Genomic DNA, 13135 nt, shown 5'->3' with positions numbered 1-13135 from the left:
GGTTTTTAAAAGTCAAGACGCAAAAACTAGACTAGATATAGTGAGGAAAAATAGATTTTGTGAATTCTGCCTAGGTTTTCACTTAAAATTCCGCTGTAAAAGCCAGGGAAGGTGTGGAAATTGTGCATCTAGCTCACATCACAGCCTTTTATGTAGCTCTTTTTCTAGATCTAGGTACGAACCTGGGACCTCACAGTCGCAAGCCCCCTCTTACTCACAGAACCGCTATGGTGCGAATAATAGCAGCGCTCCGATGCCGCCGCTACCGCAGAACGAGAGATCTAGTGATTTAACAAAAATTACAGCACCGCCCCCCGCGTCTCACACTCAAACAACTAGTCCTACCGAATTAGCACTGTCGGTGACCACGTCCTCGGGCAATTATTTAAAAAATACGACCGTACTTTTACCTACCGCCACAGTGCATGTATATAGTAACAATACGCAATACCCTATCCGCTTATTTTTAGATACAGGTTCAATGACTAATTTTATATCAAAAGAATGTTGCCAACGTTTAAATTTAAAAATTAAATTCGCTCCGTCAGTTGTAAAAGGCATTGGTCAAACAGAAAGTACATCACTGGGATTTGTAACTTTTAAAATTTATTCTCGCTTTGATCCACGCTGTTTTTATACTATTACCGCTAGGGTAATAGACACAATTACCGACCACTTACCTAACGCTCACATCGATGTCTCCCAGTTGAAATTTTTGCACTCATTACCAATGGCTGACGATAGTTATCACACTCCTGGACCAATCGATTGCCTGATAGGCAACGAATTGTTTCCATTTTTAATTGGATGTGACAAAGTAGTCTCACCTAATTCTTCTGTTGTCGCAATTCAAAGCACGCTAGGTTACATTCTCATGGGGAAAGCGGATTGTGAACCTCGCCACTCAACTCACCACTCTAACGCTGATAAAACATTTTTATGTAATGTAGACGCACCTTCACTCGAAGAAATTACTGAACGCTTTTGGTCATTAGAAAACGTACCTAATAAAATTCACATAAGCCCAGACGATGAGGCATGTGAACGCATCTTTAAAGATACTTACTCACGCGATGAAACAGGTCGATATACTGTTCATTTACCCTTTAAAGATGACCCCGCTAAACTCGGCGACTCGTACTCGATTGCCAAACACCGCCTTCTTCAATTAGAGAAGAAATTAAACGCTAATCCCGCTCTTCGAAAAGATTATAACGCAACTATTCAGTCATACATTGACAAAGGTTATCTCACTAAAGTAGATAATCCTTCACGCGATATAAATTGTTATTATATTCCGCACAGAGCTGTTTATCGCCCTGATAAGCAGACTTCTAAGACTCGCATTGTTCTTAACGCTTCCAGTCGGACTACATCCGGAAAATCGCTTAATGATTTATTATATGTAGGTCCTAACTTACAGAATAATATATTTGAACTCTTAATAAATCTACGATTATTCTCATTCGCACTAACCGCAGATATTGAAAAACATTATTTTCAATTAAATTTAACGCCCGAGCATCATGCTTTTCAAAGGATTCTTTTTAGATTTGACACTGATCAATCTATCGACACTTATAATTTCACTGTCGTCTCATTTGGAGTATCTAGCTCACCCTATCTCGCCATGAGAGTAGTGCGTCAGCTAGCTGAAGATAGCATTGACAGGTACCCGCTAGCAGCTAATGAAGCCACTAATCACATGTATATGGACGATTACATAAACTCAATCGATGGTTTTGAGAAAGCCAAAGAAACCTATCATGAAATGGTTAATATGTTCAACGCAGGTGGTTTCAATTTAACTAAATGGATCTCCAATGACACCGAACTTCTCAGTGAAATTCCTAGCTCTCATAAAAATCCGCAAGCAATTAATTTTGATTCAGATGCTCAAGATGTTACGAAAATAGTAGGTATGCAGTGGCATCCTAAACTCGATACTTTCACTTTTAAAATCAACGCAAATGAGAGTCCTCGCGATTATACAAAACGCTTAATTCTTTCTATTACCGCTCGCCTGTTTGATCCTGTTGGTCTTATAGGTCCAGTTACCGCTTTTATGAAACTTCTCGTCCAAGAATGTTGGAAATTAAATCTCGCCTGGGATACACCAGTACCCAGCTCGATCGCTCAACGATTTGAACAATTCTGTGAAGAACTACCGCATTTAGAAAAAATTAAAATTCCGCGCCATGTTGGTATGAACTCTGAATCCCATGTAACGCTTATAGGTTTTTCTGACGCTAGTGAAAAATGCTATGGAGCCACCGTATACATACGTGTGAGCCCAGATGAACATTCGCCTGGAACTGTTCATTTACTCGCTTCAAAATCTAGAGTCGCACCGCTTAAGAAGACATCACTCGCTCGCCTCGAGCTTTGCGCATCTCTTCTATTAGCCAATTTAATCAATTTGGTACGCGAAACTCTTAGTAAACGCTGCAAAATAAATAATATTTACGCTTTTTCGGACTCAACAGTAACTCTTACATGGATTCATTCTCCCGCATATAAATTCCACACATTCGTCGCTAATAGAATTACAGAAATAAATTCAAAATTACCTTCTGAACATTGGTTTCACGTCAACGGATGCGAAAATCCCGCTGACATAATATCGCGTCCAATCACGCCAAAAGAATTATTAGAACGAAAACTCTGGTTCAACTCTCCTCAATGGACGACGCATCCTTTATCGAAATGGCCCATTACGCCTTTTCAAGTAAACGCTCACAATGAAGATCTTGAAGAATCAAAAACTACTGTTTTAGCAGTTGAAACCTCTGTTTCTGACGCTCAACATCCCATTGAAAATTTAGCCGAACGCTCTTCTAGCTGGTCTAAATTACTGCGCACCATGGTTTACATGTTAAGATTCTCTAAACGCAAATTAAATGAAATTTACACTCTCATACAGTCCAATGCTCATAAAAATTTCATAGAGAATCGTCTCGCAGAACATCGTATTCAGTTTAAGCATAGTCCACCTTATGGCCCTCATTTCAATGGCCTCAGCGAAATTAATGTTCGCTGTGTGAAAACTCATTTGTATAAAGTTATAGGGACACAAATCCTTACTTATGAAGAATTGAATACAGTTCTAGTTCAAATTGAAAACTTATTAAATAGTAGACCATTATGTACTCTAAGTTCTGATCCGTCAGATCTTTCCGCGCTAACGCCTAACCATTTTCTCAATCTCACTCCCGCAAAGTATTTACCTGTCGAGGATTTATCAGATATTCCCGACAGCCGCTTATCGCGCTATCAATTACTAACTAAAATCACTTGTTCTTTCTGGAAACGTTGGAGCCAAGAATATTTAACTTCTCTACAACACAGACAGAAATGGAATACTCCCTCCAATCCTGTAGGTCTTGGAGCTGTTGTTGTTATCAAAGATTCTAACGTTCATCCCCTTTGCTGGCCTTTAGGAGTTATAGAAGAACTCTATCCAGGGAAAGACAGTGTAATTCGAGCAGTCAAAGTTAGAACGCGTTCCGGAAACTACATCAGACCAGTAGTACGGATATGTCCTCTACCTTCTCAATAGGCTGCTATTAATTCTACTAACTCTATTAATTAATTTTAATTTTTAATTTTTTTTTTTTTTTTAACGCTTTAATTTATCACGCTTTTCGTTCTGTTTAGAGGCTTGCCTCTAGGCCGGGGGAGTTGTTTACGCCATTTATTATATTTTTAAGTAATCTATTATAAATACACACACACGCACATTCAAACTCACACATAAGCATGTACGCAATGACATTTCCTTTCAAATTCCCCCTTCAGTCCGATTCCGCATTCTGGCGCTTACGCACGCTGAAAACCGCTCCTGTTTTGCACAACGAATGTGCCACGCAATTTATAACACCCGCTCCGCTCCGCTACCGTTTTAACACGCTAAGAGTTCAAAAAGTGTGCAAACTCGCAAAATCAAGTGAATCCGCAACTAATAAATAAACGCTAATTAAACCGCTAAAATAAGTGATCTGAACAAACCGTCAAGCAAAATAGGTACCTATAAAAAGTGCAAAATTAACCTATGACGTGTACATATTATCGCTAAACAATCTTGCTATCGAAACCCCTTAATTAAAATCAGTGCAGTTAAGTGTATCGGAAGGTCATCCCAAAGGTCATCATCAGCAAGGAGCAGATCCCCACTCACCAGTGACCGCCTGAAGCTCAGGTAATCCCACAATCCTTGTGTGGTCCTTCGAACCGGATCATCATCACAAGGATTGTGGGATTACCTGAGCTTCAGGCGGTCACTGGTGAGTGGGGATCTGCTCCTTGCTGATGATGACCTTTGGGATGACCTTCCGATACACTTAACTGCACTGATTTTAATTAAGGGGTTTCGATAGCAAGATTGTTTAGCGATAATATGTACACGTCATAGGTTAATTTTGCACTTTTTATAGGTACCTATTTTGCTTGACGGTTTGTTCAGATCACTTATTTTAGCGGTTTAATTAGCGTTTATTTATTAGTTGCGGATTCACTTGATTTTGCGAGTTTGCACACTTTTTGAACTCTTAGCGTGTTAAAACGGTAGCGGAGCGGAGCGGGTGTTATAAATTGCGTGGCACATTCGTTGTGCAAAACAGGAGCGGTTTTCAGCGTGCGTAAGCGCCAGAATGCGGAATCGGACTGAAGGGGGAATTTGAAAGGAAATGTCATTGCGTACATGCTTATGTGTGAGTTTGAATGTGCGTGTGTGTGTATTTATAATAGATTACTTAAAAATATAATAAATGGCGTAAACAGGTTTGGCCATAGTCTTTTCACACACCTTTGAGAATATTATGGAGAACTCTCAGGCATGCAGGTTTCCTCACGATGTTTTCCTTCACCGTTAAAGCAAGTGATATTCAATAACTTAAAACGCACATAACTCCGAAAAGTTAGAGGTGCGCGTGCCCGGGATCGAACCCCGATCTCCTATTAGAAGGTGGACGTCCTAACCACTAGGCTATCACAGCACATCTTTTATATATATATATATATATATATATATATATATATATATAAAGAAAAGGTGACTTACTGACTGACTGACTGACTATCAACGTACAGCTCAAACTACTGGGCGGATCGGGTAGAAATTTGGCATGCAGATACTATCATAAGTTATGACGTAGCCTTCCGCTAAGAATGGATTTTCGAAAATTCAATCCCTAAGGGGGTGAAATAGGAGTTTTAAATGAGGAGTTGAAATTTGTGTAGTCCACGCGGTATAATGCGTTCGTTTTGTTCGTTCGCCAATATTACAATGTTGGGCGCGAACAGGAACAGAAAATCAAATTATAGCATAGCGTTTTAAAAATGAGTCTCTGCTTCGCTTTAGTGGAAACGTACCCTTATTCTGTGCTCCCAGGTCTAACTAAATAAGACGTGGGGGCCACAAAAAAGGGGGCACAGAACAAATAATTGGTACAATGTAGTGGGGGATGGCGAAGAAAAACATCGAGTTTCCGAAAACTGCATGTCGGAAAGTTGTGTGTTCTCAAAGGTGTGTGAAGTTTGCTAAGTCTGGGCCAGCGTGGTAGGCTATGGCCTAAACCTTTCTCGTCCTAAAAGTAGTATGTACTCGGTAATGGGCCAGCGATGGGTTGATCGGGATGATTAGTGGGGGACTAGGAAATGATTTATAGATATGCCACCCGAACGAAACCGGGGCGGATCAGATAGTCTAGGTGACCTAGATTTAAGTCACGTCATGTATCAATCTCTGTGAGTCTATACTCTATAGTCTATAGTATATCTACCGCGTGGAAACAGCGAAGATCGATCCACGTCATCCACGTCACCGGCCACGTGGGCGCAGTTCGGGACTGGAATAATAATACACACAGCTGGTGTCTGACGCACAGTTATATACCACCGTTTAGCGAACGTACAAGACAGTCTCTCATTGATCACGTCACAATCTCTATATGACCTACTCTCGATAATACGTGGAAGATCGGCCACATTACCGACCATGTGGTCGCGGTCCGCAGTAAGCTGATCACATTTATTTACCCTTCACACAGTTATATACCGCCGTTTAGCGAATGTACAGATCAGACGACAATGCCACAGCCCAAAGCCGGAGACACGGAGGTCCTATAGCACAGGCATTATACCCACTGGACACTGGTAGAAGTCGGCATACCAAGCTCAGACAAGCCAACTGGTGCACGTCCTTGTTGCGTAGAGTCCGGTTCAGCTCCAATGGCGTCTGAGGGCATTCGCTGACAGGTTCGACTGCCAGTACTTGAATCCCTGTTGTATGAGTTACGTGCTGGCAACTCGATCCTGTCTTAATTTAAGTAGGTTAAGATTTACTAACAAATACATTTATTTTTATGCCTAATAGTTTTTGATTGATCGTGCAAAATGTCGAAAAAAAAACGATTGCAGTACGGAACCCTCGGTACGCGTGTCTGACTTGCACTTGGCCGGTTTTTATCATTATTTAATTAAGTACTTTGCTTCGTAGTGGATCAGTCGCTCAGGTATTCAGGTGACAGTTGCTAAGATCGTAAAGCCAGCTCGTTGCAAACATGAAGGGCGTCATCTCAGTATTTATTTAGTATTTGCGCTATTGGAACTCGCAATGAGCTGCTTTCTCTAGAAAATGCAGGTAAGGTGGCTACAATATAAACGGTTTTCCTGTTCGACATTTTCTTTTGAAGTAGGTAAATCTAAATGTATAAAAGGAAAAGTTGACTGACTGATTGACTGACCGATATATCAACGAACAGCTCAAACTACTGGACGGATCGGGCTAAAATTTGGCATGCAGATAGCTATTATGACATAGGTATCCGCTAAGAAAGAATTTTTAGAAAATTCAACCCCTGTAACCAATAAGCTGTGATAGCCTAGTGGTTAGGACGACCGAATCGGAGGTCGGGGGTTCGATCCCGGGCACGCACCTCTAACTTGTCGGAGTTATGTGCGTTCTAATTAATTAAATATCACTTGCTTTAACGGTGAAGGAAAACATCGTGAGGAAACCTGCATGCCTGAGAGTTCTCCATAATGTTCTCAAAGGTGTGTGAAGTCTGCCAATCCGCACTTGGCCAGCGTGGTAGACTATGGCCAAAACCCTTCTCACTCTGAGAGGAGACCCGTGCTCTGTAGTGAGCCGGCGATGGGTTGATCATAGAAGGGGGTGAAATAGGGGTTTGAAATTTGTGTAAGTAGTCCACACGGACGAAGTTGCATAAGCTAGTAGGTATAAATATTATGTTTAAGTGCTTCTCGTGAATAACAATTTGTCATTGTTATCGAAAGGTTATCGCGAAGATAAGCGATAAAATGCCAATATGGGTCGTTGCAATGATACCCGTACCTGTCTGATAGCGATAAGGTCTATTGCGTCGTAGGAAAACCTACCAAGTTGCTGGTTGCCGCGTCAGCGTCATGGAGTTCGCAACCAAACAATATTATCTGCTCGTTATATCAATGCAGAGTATGGGAACGGGGTGAATTGATTATACAATTTAATTGTTTATCGGCCTCGTCGGGAAGTTGAAGTTATTTATATTAAACTAGCTGATGCCCGCGACTTCGTCCGCGTGGAATTAGGTATTTAAAAATCCCTTGGGAACCCTTTGATTTTTCGGGATAAAAAGTAGCCTATGTCACGCTCCAGGTTTTTATCTATACCCATGCAAAAAATCACGTCAATCCGTTGCGACGTGATTGAAGGACAAACCAACAAACCAACAAACAAACACACTATCGCATTTATAATAAGAGTACTGATTAATAACCTCATATGAAATCAGATTGTAGGTATATTATAGCAAAAATATCGCGAGCTCACCATTTTCCAGAAATAGAAATAAGTAGAGAATCGCGAGCAGAAAAATGCCTGCAAATTTTTTTCTACAGTGCGTTGGTCCGTCCGTTATTATCCCAAGAAAACTTCTAACATTATGACATAATTCTTGCCCATTTAATTAATCATAATATTGTGATTAATGAAAAGGGGTCACAACCCTCGGCAATGAAGAGTATAATACAAAGAGAAAATTTCAATTCAATATGGTAACGTGTTGGCGGATTTAGCGAGCAGAATTTAGTCGTGTTACGGCGCTAACCAATTAAATCTGGAACAACGTACGACCACAACATAAAAACCATGCAGTTAGACAATCGATAAGTTGATGTTGGTCGAGTTAGCATTACCGTTGTAGTACCTACCCACAGTACGCGGCAGAAAGAAATGTACATCGACATTTAGAAGGAGATAGCAGATATTTGTAGTAGTTGTATGTTGTCTGTCATTGAGACCGACAAAACGTCATATAGGTATGAGTGACAGAGACAACGCTCTACAAAGCCTAAATGTCATTCTAAAGGTCGATGTACATTACTTTCAGCCGCGTACTGTATGTTCCTACTAACTAATCCACTGTTAATTTCCTCCCCACGTTACTCCTCAAGAATAGGTCTGTCTAGATGTGTCCGTCGACCGACAGTACGCAGTATCTTTTTAGATTGTCATACGACAGTTCTTCTTGTATATTTAACCGACTTTTTATATTTAGATAGCAGTAGATGTCAGCCTCAAGTTAATACGTTAACAGTGTGTTTTGTGCGTTGCAGGGACAGCTATGCGCGCGGCAGCGGCGGTGGTGCGGTGGGCGAGTACCGCGCGGGCGCGCGCATGTCGCTGCTGGGCTCCGCGTACCTGCCGCCGCCGGCGCCGCCCGCGCACCACCCGCCGCCCGCCGACCCGCCGCCCTTCAAGAAGATCCGCCTCGCCGCCGAGCGGCCCGCCGCCAAGCCGCACCAGCAGCTCCGCGTCGACACGAGGGTGAGCACCGCCACCTCCAGTCCTCAGTGGATCAGTCGTTCGGTTCCGTAGATGCTACGACCGTAAAGCTGGCTTGTCCTCAAACATCAAGGGCGTCGTCCCACTGAATATATTTACGCTGTGGTCACTTTGGAGACCTCCCACTAGTGAGGACCAGGAATGAGGAATCAGCCTATTTGCTTAAACTACACCTTGCCATTTTAATTTATTGCAAAATAAAATCATCATCATCAACCGATAATATTTATCAAATTCAAAAGTAGGAAAATACCCAATTATGTGGAGTGAAAAGCGAATGTATGGTTGTGTATTTTCCAGGAGCCGGTTATGAACTCGTACAACAACACGGTGGAGGTGTTGTCGCCCAACCCGCCCTCGGAGCCCACGCTGGAGGACCAGAGCTTTCGCACCACCAAAGATGACCTTCTACAGCAAATATCTAAGGTACGGGCCTGTTAACACTTTCCTCTGTTATTGTTCTACGTTTTAACCCGGCTCCCAGAGGTTCTTATCTAAATATACAAAAGGAAAAGGTGACTGACTGACTGATCTATCAAGGCGCAGCTCAAACTACTGGACGAATCGGGCTGAAATTTGGCATGCAGATAGCTATTATGACGTAAGCATCCGCTAGGAAAGGATTTTTGAAAATTCAGCCCCTAAGGGCGTGAAATAGGGGTTTGAAATTTGTGTAGTCCACGCGGACGAAGTCGCGAGCATATTCTAGTTTGTTATATATGAATCAATCGAGAACGGCTGACTCATGTTTTGCGCTACGTATCAGCCTGGCTGTCCAGCGCGGAAATGCAGCCAGTATTCTTAGCACCATTCCACGCGAGCATGATTTGTATAGTAATTAGATAAGTTTTAAGTTTTAGAGCCTCAATTAGCTCAACTAGTAAAGGAGTGGACTGAAAACCGAAAATTCGACGGTTCAAACCCCGCCCGTTGCACTATTGTCGTACCTCTACTCCTAGCACAAGCTTGACGCTTAGTTGGAGAGGAAAGGGGGATATTAGTCATTTAACATGCAGTCTTTGTTTAAATTTATGATTTCGTAAATGTAATGAACTAGAAAAAAATTTGATGTAATTGTAATATTCTTTAACCATTTGCACACCAGGATCTGGTAGAATGTGTCAGGCAACTCAACTGATGTAACACCTACATGTACCCACATTCCAGCGAATAAACGTTTATTTATTATTTATTATTATTTATATAAAAAAATGTAAAATTTCTTTTAATAGAATGGCTAATTTATTACAAAACCCATCAAATCATTAATTAGGTAAACAGGCCACCCGCCCTGCTGGCAAAATAAAGTCATAATAAGGTCATGCGTCCGATTACCGACACGTGTTGACAGATTGATGCAATCGTTAATGAAATACGATCGCTTTTATTGAAACTTCCTGAAAATCACATAACAGACATGCCAACTTCTTATTTCGGTCGGCAACCGACTTTTTAGGGTTCCGTACTTCAAAAGCCTGAGTAAAGGAACCCTTATAGGATCACTTTGTTTTGTCTGTCTGACATTAACATTATGGAGAACTGGCTGATGCTCGCGACTTCGTCCGCGTGGAATTAGGTTTAGGTTTTCCGGGATAAAAAGTAGCCTATGTCACTCTCCAGGTCTTTATCTATACACATGCAAAAAATCACGTTATTTTTTTTGGCGACGTGATGATTGAAGGACAAACCAACAAACCAACACACTTTAACATTTATAATAGGGGTAGTGAGGTAGTTTTCTTTCACCATTAAAGCAAGTTAATTGCTTAAAAAATATACGAGTATAAAGTTAGAGTTGCGTGCCTGGGATCGAATCCTCGACCTCCCGAGTAGGAATGACCCGTAAAATCAAAGAGTTCCCACGGGATTTTTAAACCGAAATCCACGCGGACGAACTCGCGGGCATTATCTAGTTCTAAATTAAATACTGAGCCAGCAACACAGAAGGTACTCCAACTGAGCGGATGTTAACAAAATATTATTCTGATGATGACGTCACGCGTGTCATATTGCACGTGATAATGCTTATCGTGTCATTTTTATGAATGTAACTGTTTTATTGCGAAAACATGTTAGGTATTATGTTTTATCATCACTACCCCTATTATGAATGCGAAAGTGTGTTTGTTTGTTGGTTTGTTGGTTTGTCCTTCAATCACGTCGCAACGGAGCAACGGATCGACGTGATTTTTTGCATGGGTATAGTGGGTTGTACCTGGCGAGTGACATAGGTTACTTTTTATCCCGGAAAATCAGGTCCCACGGGATTTTTAAAAAACTTTATACCACGCGTATGAAGTAGCATCAGCTAGTAATTTAAATACATTTGGAAAGTTTGCCATTACAACGCACCTACCTATATTAGATACCATAAATACATTTGGAAAGTTTGCCATTACAACGCACCTACCTATATTAGATCACATAAATACATTTGGAAAGTTTACCATTACAACGCACCTACCTATATTAGATCACATAAATACATTTGGAAAGTTTACCATTACAACGCACCTACCTATATTAGATCACATAAATACATTTGGAAAGTTTGCCATTACAACGCACCTACCTATATTAGATCACATAAATACATTTGGAAAGTTTGCCATTACAACGCACCTACCTATATTAGATCACATAAATACATTTGGAAAGTTTGCCATTACAACGCACCTACCTATATTAGATCACATGAATTCCCAGCAACGTTATTGCACATAGTTTGTGAACTACAATCTCTGTGGGAGTAGTTATTAAAAGTTGTTTTTGTTATTTATGGCCCTCCGAGGTCCACGCTATGTAAATAATGTTAGAACGGGCTAACATTTGCATTTAGAGTACCTGCTACCTACCTACATAACGTACCTTGTAATTTGAATTTTCGGAGTTGCAAGAATAATAAAGATATATAATAAGGGTACTGGTTCCTATGCCTAAGTATGACAGGGCATTATGATTAAACGATTAGCGATTTAGCGTTCCGATACGATGCCGTGTAGAAACCAAAGGGATGTGGGTTTAATAAAAAACTGCCATACCCCTCCCAGGTTAGCCCGCTTCCATCTTAGACTGCATTATCACTTACCACCAGGTGAGATTGCAATCAAGGGCTAACTTGTATCTGAATAAATAAATAAAAATCCTAGGTGAAAACTTTGTTATTATGGTCAGTCCCCTAGTATGACTTCGCATTATTCTTTTATGGATTTCGTAAATTTGGATATTATATATTTGCACTGCAAATACATAAACTGTTTATTTAATTGCAGGTGGATCGAGAGATGGCGCTGTCGGAAACGACGCTCCAGAAGCTAAAGAAGAAGCAGGAAGAGCTGGAACAGTCGGCGTCCAAACCTGCTCTGACTGAGGAGCCCGAGGAAGCGCCGCCCCGACATCGGAGTCTAGCGCAGTGCATCTACGCGGACAACAGGAAAAAGGTAGGTTGATCAATGACTGTACCAATGTGAGATCTCTAACTGAGCGGTTGTCTTGCATAGCGACAGCCGGGCTGACGGTTGCATCTTTCTGTTGTTTCGGATTGCGTCACCGGGGAGGGTGGGGAGCGCGAAGCTCCGCCTGGGGGGAGTCCTAGGGCTCGAAGAAATAATTTGAGAGGTCGGGGGGCAACATCCTCCTAAGGGCGCCTCCTGTGAGGCTCGGACCACGGCTTAGGATGACGTTGGGATGGGTGTAGTTGTTGGACTACTGGTTAGTCCGTACGCCCCCGAGGCCGTGGCGTGAGTCCACGTCCGGGTGACGTTAGAAATCGGGGACCTCGTCTTCGCCGGCGAAGACGCTGTAATAAGGTTGAGTTGCGTAGCCCTACGAGATAGGGAGCATTGTCGGTCATGATTTGATCGTCGGGATCGTTAAGGACGTGCTTAGGGCGCCTTTTATCAGGGGGGGGGTTGCATCTTCTATACTATATAGTGCAGATTCGTAAACACTCCGTTACTGCGATTCGGATTTGCGTGTTCTGCTTTCACTTCCGAGGGAGGTGGTACCCGTGCTACCATCTAGTGAGACCGTTGTGAGTAGTTAGGCTTGGGTTCGTATCCAGTGATTGCTGATCGATTTCTTCGTATGAGTGAGAACAATTATTATTTTCTATGTATTGAATGAGGGGTCTTTGCCACAAATTGATTGAAAGTAGAAACATATTTGTACCACCATTGTGGCTTAGGAAAAATGTTAATCTTGTGTGGATACACCCATGCTGAAAAACATCTCTTCTCGTGTTCGCTTCAGACATCTCCGTACATCTCCGCTCTGGTGGAGTCCGGGCCT

The 13135-nt window shown here is 41.8% G+C and overlaps 1 protein-coding gene across 5 annotated transcripts in view; it reads left to right on the top strand.

The window, feature by feature from the left end:
• Smr (Smrter) overlaps nucleotides 1-13135 on the top strand; it is a 190830-nt gene that overhangs the window by 124811 nt on the left and 52884 nt on the right. For all 5 annotated transcript variants that reach the window (XM_069500873.1, XM_069500875.1, XM_069500874.1 and 2 more), the window contains 3 exons: nucleotides 8617-8827; nucleotides 9146-9271; nucleotides 12118-12285. In XM_069500873.1, coding sequence (XP_069356974.1) covers nucleotides 8617-8827; nucleotides 9146-9271; nucleotides 12118-12285 — 505 coding nt within the window. The remainder of the gene's footprint in view (nucleotides 1-8616; nucleotides 8828-9145; nucleotides 9272-12117; nucleotides 12286-13135) is intronic.

Source organism: Maniola hyperantus, chromosome 9 (assembly GCF_902806685.2).
Source record: "Maniola hyperantus chromosome 9, iAphHyp1.2, whole genome shotgun sequence".
NCBI lineage: Eukaryota > Metazoa > Arthropoda > Insecta > Lepidoptera > Nymphalidae > Maniola > Maniola hyperantus.
Note: the sequence above shows the minus strand (reverse complement) of the source record. Positions and strands in the feature narration are given on the sequence as shown.